The sequence below is a fragment of the Prinia subflava genome, assembly GCF_021018805.1.
Source record: "Prinia subflava isolate CZ2003 ecotype Zambia chromosome W unlocalized genomic scaffold, Cam_Psub_1.2 scaffold_31_NEW, whole genome shotgun sequence".
Lineage (NCBI taxonomy): Eukaryota > Metazoa > Chordata > Aves > Passeriformes > Cisticolidae > Prinia > Prinia subflava.
The window spans coordinates 782854-805364 of NW_026960608.1; the positions used below are offsets into that span (position 1 = coordinate 782854).

The following is a 22511-nucleotide window of genomic DNA, read 5'->3' on the forward strand; positions in this document are numbered from 1 at the left end:
TTTAATCTGTTAGCAATGCATTGTTTGAAACAGCACAGCACAGGAAAACAATGGAATTGCTTTTAATTCCTTCAGTTTATGTGGACCAATCAGTGCCTCTACTGTAAAATTTTTGATTTGGACCTCAGTTAGAATTTTGCCTAAGGAAGGATGGGAGTTTTTTTGAATCTGATAAAAAACCTCAGGCCTAGCCCAAAGTTTCCAGTGTTTTTATGGGAGTCATCTCCTGTCATGCAAAAAGAGATTCCTGAGTTGTCCTTTCAAATTTCTTTATCCAAACCATTTACATAACAGTCCAACACAGGAGTGACTTAGTAAATTTTGCAGTTCTCTTTATATTAGTATAATGTTGATATCTGCAATTTGAGGTTTAATACTTTGTTATCCACTTTTCTTCTCCATCTGTTTTGAACAAATGCTTATATAAATCTGCTTGAGAGAATACATGCTTCTAAGTCTGTATTTTCTTGAAACTTTGTTTGAATTTGTCTAATATATTGCAAGTCTCTGTGAAAGTGCTAGCAGATCTTAATAGTTTTTAATAATGCTGGTTTTGTTTCATTAAGTGGTTAGATTTTGTTTCATGGGTTACAGGATGGCTGAGATTGGAAGGGACCTCTGGAGGTCATTTTGTTCAACCTCACCTGCTCATGCCTGGCCACTTAGGGCCAGTTGTTCTTTTAGCTATCTGTAGGGATGGAGACTGCAAATTCTTTGGACAACAGGTGCCAGTGCTCCATCTCTCTCACAGTAGAATAGTTTTTCCTGATGTTCTGACAACACCTCCTGTGTTTCAGGTTGTGCCCATTGCCTCTTGTCTTGGCAGTGGACACCACTGAAGACAGCCTGGGTCCATCCTCTCTTCACCCTCCCTTCAGATATTTCTGTGCATGGATGAGATCCTGCTGAGCCATCTGTTCTCCAGGCTGAACAGTGCCAGCTGTCTCAGCCTTTTCTTTTCTGAGAGATGTTCTAGTGCTTTGACCATTTTAGAGGCCCTCCCTAGAGGGAGTGGATTCTGTCTCGTAGCTCTGTATCTCTCTTGTACTGAGGAGCCCACAGCTGGACACAGCACTCCTGGTGTGGCCTTCCAGTGCTGAGGAGAGGGGAAGGATCACTTTCCTCAACCTGCAGAGAAAACCATGATCACAAGAGGAAACTAAATAATTAGAAAAATATTGTTCTTGTTTTGTCCCACATTGTTTATTTATATGGAGAAATTGCTAAATAGAAAAAAAAATTACCACCTTTCTTCAGTCTCTCACAGAACAATTTTGTGTATATAAATATTTATATATAAATATATTAAAAAATATATAATATATATAAAACCATATATCTTCTGAAATAAAGTAGGGCTTCCTTTTTTCAGAATGGTGTCCTTCAGGAAATGTGCATTCTCTTTTAACACCTAGAGCATGTGTGTGCAGAAGGAAAGGGGGGACGGGAGGGGAGCTGTCATTTTGTTTCTGTTAGATGTTGTTAGCACTGAAAGGAAAGCAATTTGTTTCAAACTTGGATTCAAAATTCCAGTTGAATGGTTCAGGAAAGCCCAAGTTGACATTAACTGATTAATTAGTTCAAATCCAATTTGCCTTGTCTTCTCTGATATGGTAATCAGTTTTTAGCAAATAGAGCTAAGACCATATCATTTTTGCAGCAGGTATTGTCTCAAAAATAGTTGCTGACTTCGTGTATGCACTAAGAATATTCATGTTCTGCCAGTCTCAGTATGAGAACTAAAAAATCATCACAATGCTGGTGACAAACTTTGTCATGAGATCTCTGTTAGCAGCCTACTGGCTATGCCTTCTCTTGCTTCACTTGTCAGAGGTTGTTTGTATATAAATGAGGGTGACCTGTGAAGGTGAAGTCAGGACATGGATTCCCTCAAGGCTACTAATGGTATGGGTCAACAAAGAATGATGTGCATAATCCAGCAAAGCCCAAAAATCTGTTGGGAGAGCAGACTTTTGCATTTCTGTTATTTGAGAGCAGACTATAAAAATATTTTACATAGGGAAGATGTTTTACAATGTAAAATGAGAAAAGAACAGGGGAAGTTCTTGACAAGATGGTGATTTCATGCTTACTATTGGCAATGTAAAAAAACAAAGCAAAGATGTGACCAGCTGGAGAGCTGATCTAAAAACCACTTGGGTGCTTGTCATGGAGGACAAGTAGTACGGGTCCACATATTAAAATGCTAACTGTATGTGAAGATAAGTCAGTCATGGAGCATGATCAGCCTCTAATTTTGGCACCAGGGCAGCTGTAAACTCCACTATCTCCAGGCACAGTGGTTTGGTACAGTGAGACAGTCTGCACTGAAACCAGCTGTCAGGGGAAGATATCCCCATGGTTCTGTCTTTGGGTATGCAAAACTGAAAGTGGTGCCATTTCCACAGTGAACTCCTTTGTCTTGGAATCATTCTGAAACAGCTACAGTGAGCTTTATTAAGCAGCATTGCACAGTCAGTTTTGATCAGAAGAGATCAAAAATTTCATCCTGTACTGACCTTTAAAGGGCAAACCCCCCCGTTTTTGTATTAGTTTTCACAATCTCATCAAAAAAGATCCCTGTCCAAGGACATTCTATCTTGCCATGCTGAGATATGAGTGTGTCCTGGGGATATGCTCAGATCTACAGAATTGAGTCCTGTAGACACATCAGTGACAGCTTAACAGATGGCATGTGCTCATTATATATTCTGTATCACAGCAATACTTGATTTAATATCTTGTGTGAAGCTCCAAATACATTAAACCACATTCATTTTAAAATAACTTCTCTGAACTGTCATTCCCTGAAATATTGGTGTGACTTTTCACTTGATTAGGCAAGGACAAACTCTGAAGGTACATCTCCTGGAAGGCACAGGCAGGTTAGCAGTTAGATGTTATATATTCTCTTTGAAACCAAGAGAGTGATTTCTCCCTTCAGTTTTTACTGCAGTTACTATGGTGATTGAGCTCTTAGACATTGTGAACTGATGTCACTTCACCAGCTAAGACTGCAGGGAGAGGAAGAATTAGACTTGATTGCTGGCTTTGTTGCTTTGTGACTGAACTTTGGTTTGTCAAGCATTTATCAGAGGCTTCTTCACCAGTATTTAAATGATACTGAAATTGTGTGGCTTGCAAACTTTGCTTGCAGAATGAAACATATAAGTTCTATTCTACCTAAGCTTAGCAGAGTATCTAGAGCAGGTCCTTATGCCAGACAAATATCTGGCCAATTAGGTTGGATCTGTAGGTGCAAGAGTGAAGGAACAGAATTTAACATCTTATGTTAACGGTCAAAAGTGCTTATTTCAAATTTGCTGACAAGGTGGATGAAGTAATGAGATAGGAAGATTAGATAGTTCATAAGTTGCGTGAGCAGAAAAGACATCATGAAATTGCATATCCATTGGGAAGTTAATTAGGGATGCATCAGTAGATTTCCTAGCCTGCAGAGGGGTACGATTAAAGCATCTGTTAATAAGTGTCTGCATGAATGATCAGAATAAAATTGCACAACCAGCCGTGTCCACAGCATATCATGCTTACCAGGAATGTGCAGCTGGTGCTGTGTCTGTCTTGTAGGTCTGACACGTGTCCATGTGTTTGGCTTGGTGTTCATTTGCTGCACTAACATGTTGCACTAATACAGCAAGCATTTCTAGATGCTCTGGAGTCTGATCAAAAATAGTTTTTCAAATGAACTTGAAGATGCTTGGGAAATTTGCAGCTTTGCACTGTTACTGGCACAGTTCTAATCTATAAAGGTTAGGAAAATAGCACAGCATGCGCAAGGACTGACTGTCACTGTGTGAGTTTGTAGGATCTGCAGAGGGTCATGGCTCAAACTAGCTAGACATCTTGAAGCATGTAGCAGTTCTATTTTTATCATGATTTTTTTAATCTAAGCCTGAGTTTTGTTTACTGATGCATCATTAATTTCTAATAAATGAAATAAAATGGGAAGTTACTAAAAACAACCTGTTAGGTGCTGCCTGGTAGCAGAAAAAATTCTGTAAGTATAGGTTGGTAACAGAATACTAGTGTGCAGTGAGTAAAATGGCCATAAGGAGATAATATCTCTGGAAGGTGATGTGCTGTTAATATGAACATTAAAATTATTAGCTTCTTTAAAATCAGCTTTGCTGAATTATGAAGGTTTTCATCCAAAATATGCGGGTTTTTTTCCATTTGTGGCAAGAGCAACACTTTGAAGATCCAAGACTAGAAATTATCTGGAAGCACAGATCAGTTCTAGAGATAAATCTTCACAATTTGAAAAAGGTTTCTGTGTGTAATCTCAGCTATCTCTGGCCACAATAACAATGCTATTAAAATAAAACCTGTGGGAGTGTGCATGAGTGATAGAAAGTAAGAACTAGGACTCTTAACTGCATTCTGATAATCTTCAATATGACCACAGTCTCTCATAATTTCAAGGATAATGAGTTAAAGGAAGACCTGGAAAACCTTTAAACACTGAATTCAGAGGAAAACTAGGTGTCCATCTACTATGTTCCACTCTCCTAGACAAAACCACTTAATGTGTTTTCCTCAGATGACCACCATATATTTTTTTTTCTGAGGCTTACCCCTTATTAGGTCATAATTTACCACTTCTCTTTGTCACACACTGGCATATGGATTACAGTTTCTTGAGGCAGTTAGGTTTTATCATCTCGACATTTGAATTTATTTGTACATCCGGCTTTGGTTACCTACATTAGCTGGTAAATTTAGTAGGCTGATCTTTATCTAAGTTACTTACATAAGTAATAGAAAGAGAAGAATAATGCAGCACACAGCTATAGAGCACCTAAATTAGGCTCTTGCTCCAAAGAGTCCTCCAGCAAAGCCTCTTTCCTTCAAATGAGTAGTCAATTTGTAGATCAAATAACCCTGCCACTTTAAATTAAACATCATTTAACAATAAAATACTGTTTTTTGTTTTACACTCCTTCATTTCTATAGGAACAAATAAAGGTATTGGCACTCTCCAACCCATCAACTAGTATTTTTGGCAATTTTGGAGAACAAGTATTTTATAAATTTAACATCTTAGGGATCAATTGCAGTGTTGGTGCATATCTTTTCTGTTTTCAAATTGTAACTGTTAATCTCTGTGGTTAAGACTATATGTAAGGGGCAAAATCAGGTTGCCTTAGAGATTTTAAGAAATCTTTTTTTTTTTTCTCCAGTGACTTTAGGACCAGACTCAGCATGAAAGTAGAATCAGCTGAAACATGTTCCAGAAAATTGCTGCTAAACAATACCATGTAAATAGAATTGTTCTTTTCCAATCATTAATTCTAATTTAATTTGAAAAGAGGTGTATTTGGCTTCTCAGGGTAAACGATATTATTCTACTAGGTATTAGCTTAAATTATATTGCCATACATGACTTCGCTGCAAACAAAATAATCCCTATTAATTTCATATTTTTACTAACTGAGTAAAATTACTGCAGTGTAATGCTGTTTAAAGGACACCTTTCTGATATACACTGAAGTAGATGATTCTAGCTTTGCAATCATTTCCTTTAATATGGAATACAGCCCAGAGAAGATTGTAATTGCTTTTAGTTTTATCTGTTGGCTCTGATCTTGCAGTCTACTGGAATGTATAAGGACTGCGTATCCTAACATCTTCTCCATCTACTTTCCTTCTTGCTGTCAGTGACATGCCTACCCTCTTAGCACTATTTAGTCATCACTAAACAGTCAGCACTATTTGCTGTTGTGTTATAGACTTTGCAAACAGCTTTGGTCAGAATAAGGATTCAAGACTCACATAGGTTCATTTCAGGGGAAGGGGCCACCCTGTTTTCTGGCAAATACCAATAAAAACAAGCACGATCTGAGCCTTGACCCCTCATTTCAGGATTTGCATTTCACTCAGGCTTAATAAATTGTATTTGGGTGATCTTCAATATGCTGCTCTTGCAGAGAGCCAACTGTGGCAAAGCAAAGACATAATTATTCACCTGGAATTACAAAGACTATGAAATCAGAAATTCTTATTAGAATACAGCTTTTTCAAGATGTGAATATAATTCTTGAATTTATCTTTCTCCTCTACATTCCTATCTCTATAGTAGCATTCCAGTTACTAATGATTAGCAGGGTTTTCAGTTTTTCATTTTTTCTTCATTCCTCTAGGTTATTCAACAGAGAAATGAGGAGTGTGACCACATTCAATTTTTAATTGAAGAGAAAGAGTCTAAAGAAGAGGACTACTATGAGGACCTTGACAGATTTGAAGAAAATGGTACCCAAGAGTCTCACATCAGTCCCTATACTTTCTGCAAGGCATTTCCTTTCCACATCATATTTGACAGAGATCTGGTGGTTACACAATGTGGCAATGCTATATACAGAGTCCTTCCACAGGTTAGATGATTGTTATGCATGGGTAGACATAGAAAATTCATAGTGATCGATGCTTCACAGGTTAATTACAAAGATGAATAAAATAGATTTAGGATTCTCTGTCTAAACAGCATTCCAATGTAAGTGTATAATATTTACTAAATTGTGCTTCTCTTGTTAGAAAAAGGACTTGAAAATAGCCAAATTCTACGTCAGCTTTGTTCCTTATGGTCATGTCCATATGCAGTAAGAGAATAATTTAAAAACCTTGTGATTCGATGGAGAAATACATGCAGTATATATTCTCTTCCATTCAGTATTATCATCTAAGAAAATGGAATATAATTGCTCTATGTATATTTTCATTATAAAGCATAACTGTCTGTTTTTTTTCTTTTTTCTGTTTTTTAATATTCTAGCTGCAACCAGGAAATTGCAGTCTGTTGTCAGTTTTCTCCTTGGTCCGGCCTCATATTGATGTCAGCTTCCATGGGATCCTGTCCCATATCAATACGGTTTTCGTACTGAGGACTAAGGTAACTAGAGAATATTTTCCCAGCTTTTCTTTAAGGAAGTGTACTTTGGAGAGATAAGAAGTGCAGAAAGCTCAGAAGTCTTCAGAGAAAATTCTCTGTAGTGTGCTCAAACCTTTTTGAGTCTTGAGCCAAGAGAGAGTCATTGTGGGAAGCTGTTAAGCAGAATATTTTATAGGAATGAAGTAAATGTACTTCATGTCTGATGCTTTCTCTGGAAGGGGCCAGTTTAGTTTATGGTGTTGCACCAAAGCAAATGTAGAAAGGTAATTACATTTACTTTTACTCATCAGAATGTGGGAGACAAATATGAAATGTGTTCTTGCTTGGGCCCATATGTTCATACAAAGGTCTGTGTCCTGTTCTCTAAAGAGGGCAGGAGACAAGGTAGGTGATACAAACAGATGCAGTGTGTAGAGTAACACCTACTACATCAAGGAGCCTGTTTATTTAAAGAAAACTGTACCTGAGAGAAACCAGGGTGATTTCTTAGAAATGGTCCCAGGCACAGATAGAACTTCACAGAGCAGGCAATACTATTGTCAAAACTATTGTTAAGAAATTATGTGGAAGGAAATGAGGAGTTATGAACATGAATGTAAAGAAGGATACCATCCTTTGTGTCTTCAAGGTAGCAAACCGTAGTATTAAAATACAGGTAGTGCACGGTGTTCAAATGAGAAATTAATCAAGGTTTATAGTAAGCTGTAAGTCTATTCCAAATATTCTAACTGCCTTTGTAGTGAATGCATTTACATACTAGGCCTGGTGCCTATACATCATTGCCCTTACACAATTGTGGCTTATCATCACCAGGAGGGGCTGTTGGATGTGGAAAAGTTGGAGTGTGAAGATGAACTGACTGGCACAGAAATCAGCTGCTTACGCCTGAAAGGGCAAATGATCTACTTGCCTGAAGCAGACAGCATTCTCTTTCTTTGTTCACCAAGGTACTTTAACCCTAGAGAGTTCTATAATCCTGATTTTCATTTTACAATTACTAGTTTTGAGAACACTTATGAGAGTAGTACTACAGAGACTAGTTCAAGTATTGATTTAACTGGTTTTGATGTGTTTATACTAAAAGAGGTAGGAGCATTTAAACATTGGAACTTGACTGATTATTAAATACTCAGTATAAATATTGGCTTGCCCTGGCCCAGTTTGTACAAATGGTTATTCCTCATATTCAGGTGTTTGTTTTTTTTTGCAAATTTTATCCTTTGTTTTTTACTCAGAGAATGCTAAGAAATGTGACAATGATTTGGTTTCCTGTATGGATTCATGGATTTTTGCAGTAGTTTTAATGTCATAGATTGGTGATAAAGAAGTGACTGGAATGGAGGATTGAATGGGAAGATTCTTTACATAATCTCACTTTGTGTGCTGAAGTACATACATTTGATATGTTCATGGAACTCTTTGTGAGAATTCTGTATTTAAATGCAAAAGTCAAGAGCTGTGGGTTAAAGTGAATGATCACAAATAAGGTGTTCTGTAGAAGGGATATGTTGTACAGCTTATCACAACTTCAGAAGCTTCATGTCTCTACTGTTATTCAGCAGACTTTGCTGTTTGAGTTTTAAATGCTCCATTGACAAGTTTAATTTTACCCATATTATTGTATATTTCTCTGCTTTGCAGTGTGATGAACTTGGATGATTTAACCAGAAGAGGTTTATATCTGAGTGATATTCCATTGCATGATGCTACCCGTGATCTGGTTCTTTTAGGAGAGCAATTCCGAGAGGAATATAAACTGACCCAGGAGCTTGAGATCCTCACTGACAGACTGCAGCATACACTGCGTGCACTGGAAGATGAAAAGAAAAAGACAGACACGTAAGAACCAAATCCCAATTTGGAGCTGAAACACTCAAAGCAATATATTATTTATAGCTACCTTCTATAAGAATAACAGAATCTTGTAAGGAATATCAGAGATAATCAGGACTGGTCATTTTGGAGTCAAGAAAGAACATTTAATAGGGTATTTCTTTATTTAGATTGTCAAATGTCACCCACAGTCTAGGCCATTATATGCCTAAATGTTTTGATGGCTCCCTCCCTGACAAGAAAAGTTATAAAAAAATGAGCTGACAATTTGTTTTTATTTGTGAATTACCTAAAATTTTGGAAACTTACACGCAGTCACTGTAGTGAAGGTGAATTTGATTAATACCCAAGTGCTGTTATTTGAGAGAGTTCAGTAAACCAAATTTTGTCTTTCTGGCACAGGATAATAGAACAGAAAAACATATCCTATAAATCTTGAAAACAGTTTGTGTAAAGGTGAAATTTTGCAATAGCCTAATGCTATAAATTCGTTTTAACAGTTACTTGTAGAAGTGAATTTGGGTTTATCTAGATATAAGTATATAAAAATAACACATAACAGTAAGTGTGCATTGGGCCCCAAATCCAGTTCTACAGATAACTATAAAGTCAAATTCAAATGTCATTAGTCTATGGCATTTCAGCTCAACAGTGACTGGCAAATTAAACAAAGACTTATGTGAAAAGTAGCATGGAGTTCATGACTGACTCTTATTTATAAAACACAGTCCCATCTCTGTATTAATTCTATTGACAGATACATTTTTTTCTGTAATGGAATAATGGAAATTATTTAAAAAATACTTGAAAGGGATGGAGAGGAGAACCAGAGAAAACAAAGCCCAAGTATTTTTTCTCTTCATTCCTGTTGGCTTGCTTTATAAAGGCATTTTGTCTTCAGGAATTCTAGCCTTTATGGCAGCTGCTGGAACAGATAGTGTCAGTTACTGTATGATGTGCCAAAAGTATTCACTAATTATAACTCAAGTAGTGAACTTGCCAAAAATGCAACTAATGAGGGTTTGTGCAAGAGGCTATGTACAAAATGATGTTCAAGATGTGTGAAACAGTCATGAGATCTTCAGCTTGTCCACTTAGATGTGTCAGGAAGGAAATGGACCTTAAGATGGCATTTGAAGGAATACACATGTGAATAGGATGAATTTCTGTGCATGTGATTGGATTTTACTTGCATAATTTATGATATGAACAAGTGTTAACTTATCATATAGACTATTAATTTTAAAAAAACACTCTAGACCCTAAAAGCAGCATGCTCAACAGAGAGGAAGCATTTAGAAATGCATGTATTGATCAGAGATAGAAAACTGTTTGATCTCTTCATGTTTTATTTTGCAGTTTTTATGGTTCTGTGAGCAAAACCATATTATATGAGCCGAAGATGTGGCAGAAAGAAGTAAAAATGATCCAAGACACTATTAACAAATCATGTCAGAAGAATTAGTAATACGTCTCATTTTGTTGATAATTTAGGTGTATTAATGTGTTTGAAATGGTATGCTGATGTAGATCAGTTCCTGCTTTCTGAATAACATATTCTTCAGTAAACACCTTTTCTATTGCTTGTTGATGGTGGGAGTATGTTATAAACGTTGTGGGGGGTGGGAACTTAATATATGAAGAGTGCTGCTGTAAACATCTTTCTCCACATTCTCTCTGTTCTGCTTTTGCCTTCCTTTCCCTACCTGTGTAGGTTACTGTACTCTGTTCTGCCTCCATCAGTGGCAAATGAGCTTAGACACAAGCGTCCTGTTCCAGCCAAGCGCTACGACAACGTCACCATTCTCTTCAGTGGCATTGTGGGATTCAATGCCTTTTGTAGTAAACATGCCTCTGGAGAGGGAGCCATGAAAATTGTCAATCTTTTAAATGATCTTTACACAAGATTTGATATTCTGACTGATTCACGAAAGAATCCATTTGTTTATAAGGTAAGCATAAGATTTTTAAAGTATCTAATCTGTCGCTTCTCCCTAATTTACTATGGTGTCAGTATTTTCCACTCTTTTGCTGAACTTTAGGCTTTTTAAAAAAACCTTACGTTTTGATTGCCAACTGTGTTACCTGATATTAGATAGCTACAGAAAAATGTGTTGGTTATCTCTAAATGTCTGAAGGAACACAAAGTGCTAAGTTCTCATCACGATTTCTGCAGTTACCCATTAGGTAGACATATAAATGTATTTCCACATTTAGCAGATGTGAACTTATACAAGGCATTTGTGGTTCTTCTGACCTTGTGCTTTAAGTTTTTCAGTTCTATTTCTGGGCCTTCTAGCTGTAAATTATAACATTATTCAGTTACTCAATGTGAATTTCATTCCTTCATAAGGAGTGAAGTGTAGTTGCAAATGTGGCTGATAGCACGAAGGTACAGAGATAGATACATATGCATTCCATATATGTGTACATTTGTTTACTTGTGTGTTTATATCTATGGAAGTTCATTCCTAGGTTTTGCTAAAACTGAATTTTATGCTTGTACCATGTGAATCAAGGGTGTTAGTCAGAACAAAAATAGAGCTCAGTTTGATTCAGAAGACACCAGAAGAGACACTCAGGTTTACACAATCACAGTGTCATTGTAAGTTGTTACACTGTGGATTTACTATAAATTCTCTTTAATAACAAGCAGAGATTACAGTAATTAGGGTGATTTGAATGAAAGGGAACTATTTTAAAGGAGAAGCATTCTTAAAGGAAGCACTACATCAATTGTAGTACTCTAAAAGCCATAATAATGAAGTAATTGAAAAATATCTGTCTTGATAGGTGGAAACAGTTGGGGACAAGTATATGACAGTGAGTGGTCTACCAGAGCGTTGTATGCATCACGCACGATCTATCTGCCACTTGGCTTTGGATATGATGGAAATAGCAGGCCAAGTTCAAGTAGATGGTGAACCTGTACAGGTTAGTAAATGTGGGCTTGAATGAAAAATCCATTCTTTGATAGGATGATAATGTTTTGAAATAAGATAATGCTGTAGTTCCAGTCCATGCAAGCTTTGTTATTGTTAGATTTTGAGACTGATGTATACAAATAATATGAAAAGTCACATGTAGCTGTGACATGTGTAGTTCCCAGACCTTAAAATCCTTATCGTGCTTTAAAAAGTAAAGGACTAATTTTGGTCCATATCATTTATGTCTGTTTGATGATCATTTCAATATAATCAATGAATTCCTATTGTGCATCAAGTTCAATCTGTTGAGTCTTCTTCAACTCAGAGAGCAGAAAATAATATTCCCTCCCTGATATTTTTGATCACGCCTCAGATCCTCATGGCAGAATGAGAAATTACTGCATTAAAAAGAGGATTACAGTTCCATAGACAGTTACAGCAATGATTACCGACACCTGTGTATATTAGTGGAATTTCATTGTGGGACTTTCTGGAGATGATGTAGCACTGATACAGAACTGGGCAAGCACCACAAGATTGTCCTCATCAGGAGGCTGTGAGCGGAAAATGATTAATGAGTGCAATACCTATTTCTATTTACATGAATGCTGCTGTTTGTACTGGTTTGAAAGGAAAACTAGTGAGACTCCAAGTCAGAAATACAATTTATTGAGAGAGAAGAAACAAACAACAAAAAAGGGTAAAAATAAAATAAGATAAATGCAGTAGTACAAAGGACCACTGACAGAGTCAGAATGCAAACCTGACACCCTGTTGGTCAGGGTGTTGAAAGCAGCCCAAAATAAGTCCTCCCAGAGTGACAGATGTGGCTCCATTGAAGTAGAGATGATCTTCAAGAAAGGGTCCAGTCGTCCTCTGGGAATCCAGTGGAAACAGGCTCCCTTGGTGTTTGGGATGGCTGGTTTTATCTCAGTGGAAAGGCTTTGGCTCCTCCCACTTGCGTGCAGCATCTCACAATGGAATGAGGTAATGTTATCAGTCATGTGGGAGGCCTTAAATGGCCCATTCACAGGTGATATCCCTCAGAGGAGAATGGGTGGAGGAAGAGATAAGAAGGCACTGCCTTATCTGGTGTTATCAGGTGTCCCATTAACAGAAGGCATCTGCCTTCTTTCCACCCCTAGAGTTACAAGAGATAAAGAACAATATCTCCCAACTGGTTTCAACAGATGAAAATAGAATACACATTTTTGGTTACATTTTTCAACCCAAGACACTGTTCCATCACCTAGCTTGGAGCTGTGTACTTCACTTTATCATGGAGCAAAGCAGTGAGAAGGTTTGATTTAGGGCTTTACAGTGACTGTAACATGCTACAAGAATGAGTTTCTCCAAATCTCTGTCCTGTCTCTTGACCTTCTGAATACAAAATACCATGATTTTTCCTTTGAGAAACATTTTTTTCTTGACCTATGCCATCCTTTTCTGCACCTTCTGAGCACTCATTAAACACAGACCTGCAAGAGTATGCCTCTCTGCCCACCTCTCTTTTTATTTTCACAGTACATCATAACAGCAGGGTGCATGCTGGAATATTGCAGAGTTTGATTGTTCATGTGGAAGACAGAGGCACAACACTGTACTAAAGTTAAAAAACAAAGAAGTGGCAAAACCCACAAAATGCAAGGCTTTGAAGAAGCAGGAGTAGCACTTTGGAAAAATAAACTCTAGTAGATATAAGTGGCATGTTGCCTATGTTTAGTCAGAAGCATCGGGTTCATTACATTAATTTTGAGTATTCAAACTTAATTTTTTTTCTCTAAAGATAACCATAGGAATCCATACTGGTGAGGTAGTCACAGGTGTCATAGGTCAAAGGATGCCACGGTACTGTCTCTTTGGGAATACCGTCAATCTAACAAGCAGAACAGAAACTACTGGAGAAAAGGGGAAGATCAATGTCTCTGAATATACTTACAGGTGGGTGATGTATTATTTTTATTGGTGTTGACATCTTAAAATAAATCACTTTGTTAGCATACCATAGAAGTTTTTTTGGAGTTGGAAGTCCTCCTGCAACCATTATTTAAGTATGAGTTCTTATGAAACTGTATTACGATATACAGTTATTGGTATGCAAATATAATAATGATAGATTTGAATCTTTTGATAGTTTGCTCACGTACGTGTAGCATGCTTAATATTTTACATAGTGTGTGGTGTGCATGCAAAGTGCATTCATTTACATGTTTTCTCTTTCAATTTCAGGTGTCTTATGACACCAGAAAATTCAGATCCTCAGTTCCACCTGGAGTACAGAGGTCCAGTTTCTATGAAGGGTAAAAAAGAGCCAATGCAGGTTTGGTTTTTGTCCAGAAAGAGTACAGAGACGGAGGTATGAGTAACTAGAGTGTAATTTTGGTTTTTTTTCAAACATAAACATTAAAAATTTAATCTAAACCACGGAGATCCATTTACATTTGCAAGACTAAATGTTCCACAGAAAAAAAGAGAGTTTAGTGCAACACTCTTTCATTAATACATTTATTATCTTGACAGTACTTGAAAATCCTTGATTATTTGTCTTTGCAGTTTGTGCAGTTCCTGAAAGAATACTTTTGATTTCAAAAAGTCCTGGAGGGAATGCCAGGTGTTTGAATATTTATATCTCCCTCTTACAGATTTCTGCACTGTACTAGACTTTGCAATATAATTTCAGTTTCTGTTTAGCTGACGTCTGGTTATCAGCACTTCAAAATTTGCCCTTTGCTTTCTTGCAGTGTGTGAAAAAATGTGCCTTCAAATATTTAGGCAACAGTCAAGTAACTATTTGCAAGCAGGTTCACACCTTATGTATATAGTGGTCTCTTAACCCCAGATAGCACCTCCTTCTTCAGGGACTGTTGCATTGGAGAGGTCCTACTTTAGAAATATACGAGGTGAAAACTACTTCTTGTAAATGACATATCAGCCTAAGTCCTCTTCTCAAAATGAGGTAGGGTAAAGCTCTTCAAGCACTGAGGGACCTTTAAGCTTATGCTTCAGTTTCAGAATTCTGGGCATGTATTATCCAGAATTTCAGTAAAAGCCAATGAACAATAGACTTAAAGTGTGCTACAAACTTAGACAATGAGGTTAGAGTATGCCAGCTGCTTTGCCATAGCTGAGCAGGTGCATACATTCCATCCATTGTCAACAGGAAGAAAAAAAAGATGAAAGTAATTTACATAGCTTGAATTTTGCCCTGAAGTAATACAAAAAGAATTGAGTTTTCAGCTAATGTATATAATTGTAAAAATACACTTGACTAAAATAATGACAGTCATCAATTACCTTGGCTGAAATAACTCTTGTAAATCAGAGGAAATTAATTATGTGTCAGAATGCTCATGTACTTCTGAAAACGTGATTTAGGCTGTTAAACTGCTTAGGCTTTTTAGGAGATCGAATCCACTGGTACCCAAGTATATGAATACTGACTTTTTAATGGTAACTCCCAATATTAACCTCCTGTACTTTAACTCTGCATTTTAATTCTGTATTTTAATATATATTACTTACAATTATATTCTGGGTGCCACTTGTGAGAATACTTTTCTATTCTTATTCTACAGTAAGATAACTAATTTTACATGGCTACCATTATTTCAAATCTGTTCTTGTACTTAAAATATATTTTAATTAAACACCTTTCACTTTTTTTCTGCATTATAAATGTCCTATCATTTGTAGCAAGGCACATTATAATTTTAAACGTAAATTCCAGAGAGGTACTGAGTCAGGTGGGTATTTTCTTTGTTTCAGCTTAACACATGTTTAATATGAATATAAGGTTCAAGTAGTTTAAGACTTTAAATATTGCAATTGCTTTTCAGAGATCTTGTACAACAGCTGGTTTTGTTAGTCCTCACAGCAGTCCCGAGAGACACTTGCTGATACTATTATCCAGTAATTGAGCTTTGTAGAGGGAGACATGGGGGCAGGAATAAACCTGACCGAGAAATACTGTGAGCCTGATTTTCATGAACACTTAAGACTCAGTTTAAGCACACTCAAAGAGTCTTTCTAATTTTGTTATATTTTGTTAATTCTGAAATTCAGATATAGATGTAATTCTTAGAGACCGAAGGACTTCTCCCAAGACAGGTATCTCTTCTAAACTGTATTAAGTTTGGGAGCATTGGAGGATAGAAAAATACACTGATGTGATGATGTGAACTGGTAATCATTTTGTCAGAGGTGATTTTGAAAAGTGAAAGAATATATTCCTCTAACCTTTTGATTCTTTTTCACTCCCTGCACAGTTCCATCTGTCCATACACAAAAAATGCACAAAGTTTTATTCCTTTAAGATTTTCTGAACTCTTCACAGTTTCTGCTGTGAAGGTACTCTTCACGTTTTTTTCTGGCACTTTATAGGCTGTGCATAATAGTTTTAATCCAAAAGCAGAAATCAGATAACCAACTTCTTTATGTTTGATCACTTTAAAATAATCACTTTGCTTTATGAACACATGTAGTCTTGGTTTTCTTTCCAGAAGTTTTTCAGAATGCTAATGTATTATTGTGTGCAGTGCCATTTATTTCAGGGGGACTGTGCATAATAAACAAGGGCATGTTAACATATATTCAGAAACTATATAGTAAACTTCCTGAAAGGTCACTCCAGAGTATTGCAAGAAGTGGCATATAGAAGTAAGCATGAAAATATTTCTTAAATCATCCTGAAGATACTTCTGCTCATTATGCTTTTACTGTGAAGTTTTCTACCTCCAATATCTTCAATCTAGGATTGATGCACATTAGTGATGTATTTTTCTTTTCATTATATCCATTAGAGAGTTATTAGCTCAGCATTTGCAAATCTATCAGCATGATATTTTACTCTGAAGATCAGTAGTAAGGACATGGTGAGGAAAAAGAACAAAATATTTGCAGATGCCATAAGAGATGTGAAACCAAGGCTTAAAATATGCTTTTGCTCTACTAGGCTGGTAGAAAATTATAGGGCTGAAGCAGCTCAGCATGCCTCAGACTTGATTCCTAGGTTGACATCTCTAATATCAGTCCCCATGAGCAGCAGTTACTTCTGAGAAAGACCTAATTTACAAGAATAAGTGTTGGTTTGGAATGCTGCTCCTTCACCTTTTTTCTCTGATATCTCTTCCATGATACCAGTACAGCAATAAGTAGAATTGCATCAGAAATACACATAGAACAAAGCAAGTGTGACCAGTTATTAATTTTGCATCTGCTTGTTTGCATATTATAAGATTAATTATTACTGTTTTCATTATTTTAACAGCGGTTCAGCTGAAGTTTCTCTCTCGAGAAACAGATTTGTTGTAAAAAATAAATCTTGCTGAGAGCCTCAGATGTATGACTGCAATTTTACTCCCTCTCCAGTTTTTAATCTTTCTCTTCTGCCCTGTTCCCACATTACTGGTGGGAACAAATTGAAATATCTCAGGCAGAGCTGGTAGTTCACCAGGGCATGTAGGAATTGCTTCATTTCTACATACAATACATTGGAAAGAAATGCATGCACTACCTATGCTTTTTGTTTTTTTAATTTTTATTTACTGATACTGGTTGCAACTTGTAAAATGTATTTTGTCATTGCATTAACCCACCATGTTGCTTCAAAGAAAATTCCTTACTTCTCAAATTCTGCTTGCATGCTCTCAAGGAAACAAAGCAAGATGCTTTCTGAACTGAGGGAAGAGGAAGAGGACTGAATAGGGTGCAATACTGTCTCCAAATAGGGTGCCAGGCAGTAAGGTTATGTTATGGATGTTCTTTCACATTATATCTCCCCTTGCCATGTGCAATACTGTTGTCTTTTGCCCTACTCCTGAAGTCACACCATTTTTCTCCAGGCTTGCTTGCTAATTTTTTGTCCTTATTGTTTGATACTGTTTATCTCTGCTATGAGCATGTATTTCAAGCTTTCCCTTTCTTTGATATGCATTTTTGCATGTCAGTCATGTGACCATTCCTACCACCAGATAATATTGAATGAAACCATGTAGTATGCACGCCACAACTAACCACTTCAATCTGATGCTTCACATCTTCATCTTCATCTCTGAAGTACTGTGGTTATGTGAATTGATGACATTTCTGGAAAGACAGGTGTTTCAGTTGATAGGCAGAACAATGAACCTAAGGAACTATATTAAAAAAATACCTAAAGCAGCATTATGAAAATTATTACGTAAATGGTATCAGATTTAGTTCTGCTATTACTATGCTTCTCATTCATTTTGTGAATAACACTTGATGGTCTGTAAATTCCTGGTTAGAAAAAGGTTTCCCATTTGATATCATCCTGCATTTTCCCTTTGTGAACACTGTAAACATCTGTATTGGAAGGGGGCAGCTGTTTTTCTGATAGTGCCATTTGAACCATGTGCCAGTGTACTTCTAGTGAAATGCTGTTAACTTGCAATATATTTCTCATTGATTTATATAAACTAAATTAAATTGTCCTATTAATAATAGATTGCTGGACAATTTTAGACCATTCGTAGTGCATTGATTCTCATCTGATGTAGCCCCTGGAGTTGGAAGGCATGCTGCTGGAACATGGCTGCCTTTCTCAAATTTCAGAAATTATCTTATTTTATTCCTTGAGAGGACCTGGTAATATTCTAGGCATCATGACATAATTAAGAGATGTAAAGCTTGGAAAGGGACATAGAGTGTTTCATCAGCTGGTACAGTTAGTAAAAGTGGACAAATTTTCATATGCATAGACCTTCCATAACTTTAATATATAGTGCATTTTTATGTGAATAGTATCTGTTCTTATCTGACTGATCATTTCTGAATATTTACATTATAAAATAGAATAGTGCAATTACTTTGTGTATAAAAACTGTCTATATCTAGTATATCTTATTAGCACAGAATATATATGTATAAGTGTTTCATGTTAATGTGCAAAAGAAATTGCAATAAATTATTTTTTCCACTGACTTCTAGAAATCTTGTGATTTTCTTTTGGTAGAAAACTTTATTTCATTGTTTGATACAAAACAAGTATTTTCTTCATTAAATATTTTGCAGTTCAAATTTAAATAAATTGTTGAGTCATTGTTTCAATGTTTGCAAATGTCCAAGTGTCTCACACATTCGGGTTAATGGATCACATCCTCAAATTAAGGTAGTGTTCAAAATGTATAAATGAATTGAAGTTAATGCTTCAAAAATAGATGAGGTGACAAAAATGCGTAAAACCTTCCTTTGAAACTCTTGGGCAATATTTAACAATCAAAAATTGTTAGCTTTACACTTTGAGCAGGATATGCATTAGCAACCAAAGCTTTAGGAATGGGAAACGAAGAGAGGAAACTGCATACTTTCTACCCCATCATCTCACTGCCAGACAGGAACACAACACATCATCAGAGGTTGCCCTCTCTTGGGTACACAACAGCAATTTGGATTGATCAAGTTGTTCAAGCTTACAAAAACTTTATGGTGACTCTGAAAGACATGGAATTTTTGACAGCTGTGGTTGTGTATTGATATAATTCATATCCAAATGGTGAAACTGAAGTTCTGTATCACACTTAAAGCTGATGGAAGATGGCGTGCCAGAAAACTTAAATAATGCTCTGGGTTTATATTGTACTTTCTTAAATAATTTCAAAATATTAAAGCTCCCATTAAGCTACTTTGTAACATATCTGTTTCTTAAAGCATAGAATAATAGCTCATATTGTGTTCATGTAAGAGCTTTTTATCTCAGTACAATTTAGGCACTTAACCACTTCTGTTACTAAAACTGGTCTTCGCTTAAATGCTGCATTCAACTACTAAATTTATAGTTTGGTTAAATATTACTCTCAGCTAACAGTTAAACACTTCTGTAGGTTTTTAGTTCTTTCATGTGTGTTCTACTGCCTCTCGTATTTAACTGTAGTGATTTGCTTTTTCAATAGAAGCTCTCTAGCTGAAACATGAGGCAGAGTAATTACCAAAGTCTGTTTCAAAGGTCTTTATAAATGGATGTATTTTATTCTTGTATTTTTTGTAAAAAAATAAAAATGAAACAAGGAGAAGAAAGGGGAGATAAGCCATGAAATTGCAAATTAAGGAATGCTTAGTTGTTTGCAATCTGCTGGATCTTATGCATTCATTTGAATTCAGACAGGCAAGGGAAATTGATTTTCGGTGGTTGTGCTTTGGCTGTCCAGGGGACTCTGTGACTCTTGCTGTCCTAAAGTGGGCACTGCAGTTGGCTTCCAAACCGCTGGTTCAGTCCTTGATAGGAACAACCTCTGGGAACATAACTTTGTGTCTGATTTTTTTTTTTTTTTTTGACAGAATGATAAACAATGGATGAGATGCTCATTTGGATATCTGCTTACAGGATTATCACAAAAATGTCTTCACTGAAAGGGTAGTCAGGCTCTGGAACAGGCTGCCCAGGGACATGGTGGAGTCACGATCCCTGGAAGTGTTCAAAAGTCTCATAGATGCAGCCCTTGGGAATGTGATTTAGCAGTGAACACAGCAGTGCTAAGTTAACAGTTGGACTCAATGGTCTTAAGAGTTGGTTTCCAAACTGATTCTCTGGAAAGGAGATCCTCCTGGAGGGACAAATGAAAACAAAACCAATAAGGTTATGTGAGATTTTTTTTTTTATGACTTGGTTTCAATGTTTAAGGTGGTATTGCAAATCATACCTGCTTGGTTCCAAGCTCACTTTTGAAAGACAGTCACATGCACAAGAAGAAAATAGGAAGGGATGTGCTAGCATCTGATATGAATAAAAACTGAATGGTGGTGGAGGCCCCAGAACCTTTGCTTTCAACAAACCTCTAGTAAAATCTAAGGCTAACAAATGAGTGTGCTGCAGGCATTTGTGCACTACAATATACACTCTTGTACTCTGAAATGTCAATGGCCTTGCCAGTAACACCTGTCTCCATGGAGCCAGAGCAAGGCCTGAGGCATCTGTATCCTAAAATGTTTTTCATTCACCATGTAGATGGTCAACACTTTATTGTGTTGTCACAAACTGTAAAATGGTCATCCCGTGCATTTCTAGAGCCATCAAATATTTAAAAAAAAAGAAAAAGAGAAAAAAGTTGGGTCATTGGGTTCTAGCACTATGAGAACTTGAAGAGAATTTAGTATTCATGTTCTCCAGGCAGTCAGCATACTGGTACAAATGGGAACTTTTGGGCACTTGTAAATTAATTCTGCCAGCCACTGTGTTGGCTTATCATCTCCAAGTAAAGGGAAGTTACTGGGCTTATAGTCCTGTTTTATTTTAACAAGACTTTATTTTTTATTATAAGATCCTTTCTTTCCTGAGGGAGAGAGTCTGAAACTCTTGTCATTTCATGCACCGGCCTGACCATGAGGCAGGGAGCACCCCAATCTATAGCTGCACATACAAGGCACTGGGGCTTTTTCTACTGTTCTTTAGATGTCTGTCTGACTTTGGGTGATAGTTTGGAAAAACTGCAACAACACATGCTGTCTCCACCAATTCATTCTTTGTTATTAACAGAAAAAGGCTAATGTTCACTTTCATCATAATCAACAGGTCTTTTTGCCAATATAAGTGTTTTGGAGATAATGACAACAGTGGAATGTGAAAACAATATTATTATTATTCTGGGATGAAGATGTGTTATAAAGGTTTTGTTCCAGATTATTTCCCGTATCCAGCAGTCAGATTAGCACTGTCTTTGTTACTGTTTTTTTCCAGAGATGATTATGCACCTAGTACAGATTCAACACCACAGGACAACTGTGCTTTCAATGGCAGCAATTTTGTGTGCTGAGGATCTATCTGTTTATATGCTTGACACTCTGGCAGGAAACTTGTATGCCTTTTTATATTGCAGGTTTTCAGGGTCATTTAGCTTTTCAAAACAGATTTTATGCTTTGATAAATGTGCTATCCTGTCTAGTGCTCAAACAACTGACTTGTGATTAAAATGACAGAACTTAGCTGAGTCCCAACAAAAGGCTGAAAATGTTCACAGTTCCTAGCTGGTGTTAATCATAATCCTGAACTGGAGACCAATTAAGCCAATAGTCCCTGAGCCTTTGTTTAAAGATAAAACCAAACAACCCCTCCCCCCCAAAAAAACCAAACAAAACCTACCTGGCCATAGCTTTCAGATGAGAATTAAAACTCTGAGTTCAGTATTGCTGCCTTCAGCACCTATGTCAGTATGAGCATAGTGCTCTGATGAAGTGTATGAAAAATAAACCACCTTCATAAATCACACTGAAGTATGCAGTGTATTAAGTGTGAGGAAATGTACATCTATTTCTTGCAAGTCCTAAACACTGTGTGTAAGGTTCCTGGAAGGAAAAGGCAGCCTGTTATGCCTTGTTATTTTCAGATATTTTGTGCAAGTCAACTTAATAAATGTAAGCTTTCCTACACAAAGTGTTCAGAAATAACCTAATTTCCAAAAAAAAAACCCCATATAAGCAGGTTGAAGAGTAAGTATCCTTTTTCCACAGAGGGCATAGTGAAGCATTCAGAGCTTCAACTACCTGTACAGGAAATCAAAAAGCCTTGCTTTCTGTCACATTATAGATGTGTTTCTGGGCAATTTTGTAATGATCTAGAGGATAAGAAACTTCCCCCCAAAATAAGGATACATACCTTTTCACACAGCCTTTTCCACATCATCCTACCCTTCAGGCTTTATAGATGCATGTATATATATACACACACACATTTGAATGCTACACACTCTTGCATAGAGTAGCATGAGTGGCATACAGACTGCTAAATCTAAAGTCAGCAGCTGTTGGAAGAACTTGCTTTCCTGAGGTACTCAATTCTCCAAAGGAAGACCATGGAAATAACTACTGAACTACTGTTTTGCTTTTGTCATTGG

At 36.7% G+C, this 22511-nt stretch overlaps 1 protein-coding gene across 3 annotated transcripts in view; it reads left to right on the forward strand.

The window, feature by feature from the left end:
- The window catches only part of LOC134564992 (guanylate cyclase soluble subunit beta-1-like), a 56608-nt gene extending 34582 nt beyond the window's left edge, over positions 1-22026 (forward strand). The window contains exons 6-14 of one of the 3 annotated variants that reach the window (XM_063424339.1): positions 6162-6392; positions 6791-6907; positions 7721-7854; positions 8549-8746; positions 10455-10692; positions 11534-11674; positions 13454-13608; positions 13897-14023; positions 19963-22026. In XM_063424339.1, coding sequence (XP_063280409.1) covers positions 6162-6392; positions 6791-6907; positions 7721-7854; positions 8549-8746; positions 10455-10692; positions 11534-11674; positions 13454-13608; positions 13897-14023; positions 19963-20034 — 1413 coding nt within the window. In that variant the 3' untranslated portion in view covers positions 20035-22026. Of the gene's footprint in view, positions 1-6161; positions 6393-6790; positions 6908-7720; positions 7855-8548; positions 8747-10454; positions 10693-11533; positions 11675-13453; positions 13609-13896; positions 18609-19962 lie in introns of those variants that run through there. The other 2 variants (XM_063424341.1, XM_063424340.1) reach the window with 2 other exon arrangements.
- The last annotated feature ends 485 nt before the right edge of the window (positions 22027-22511 follow it).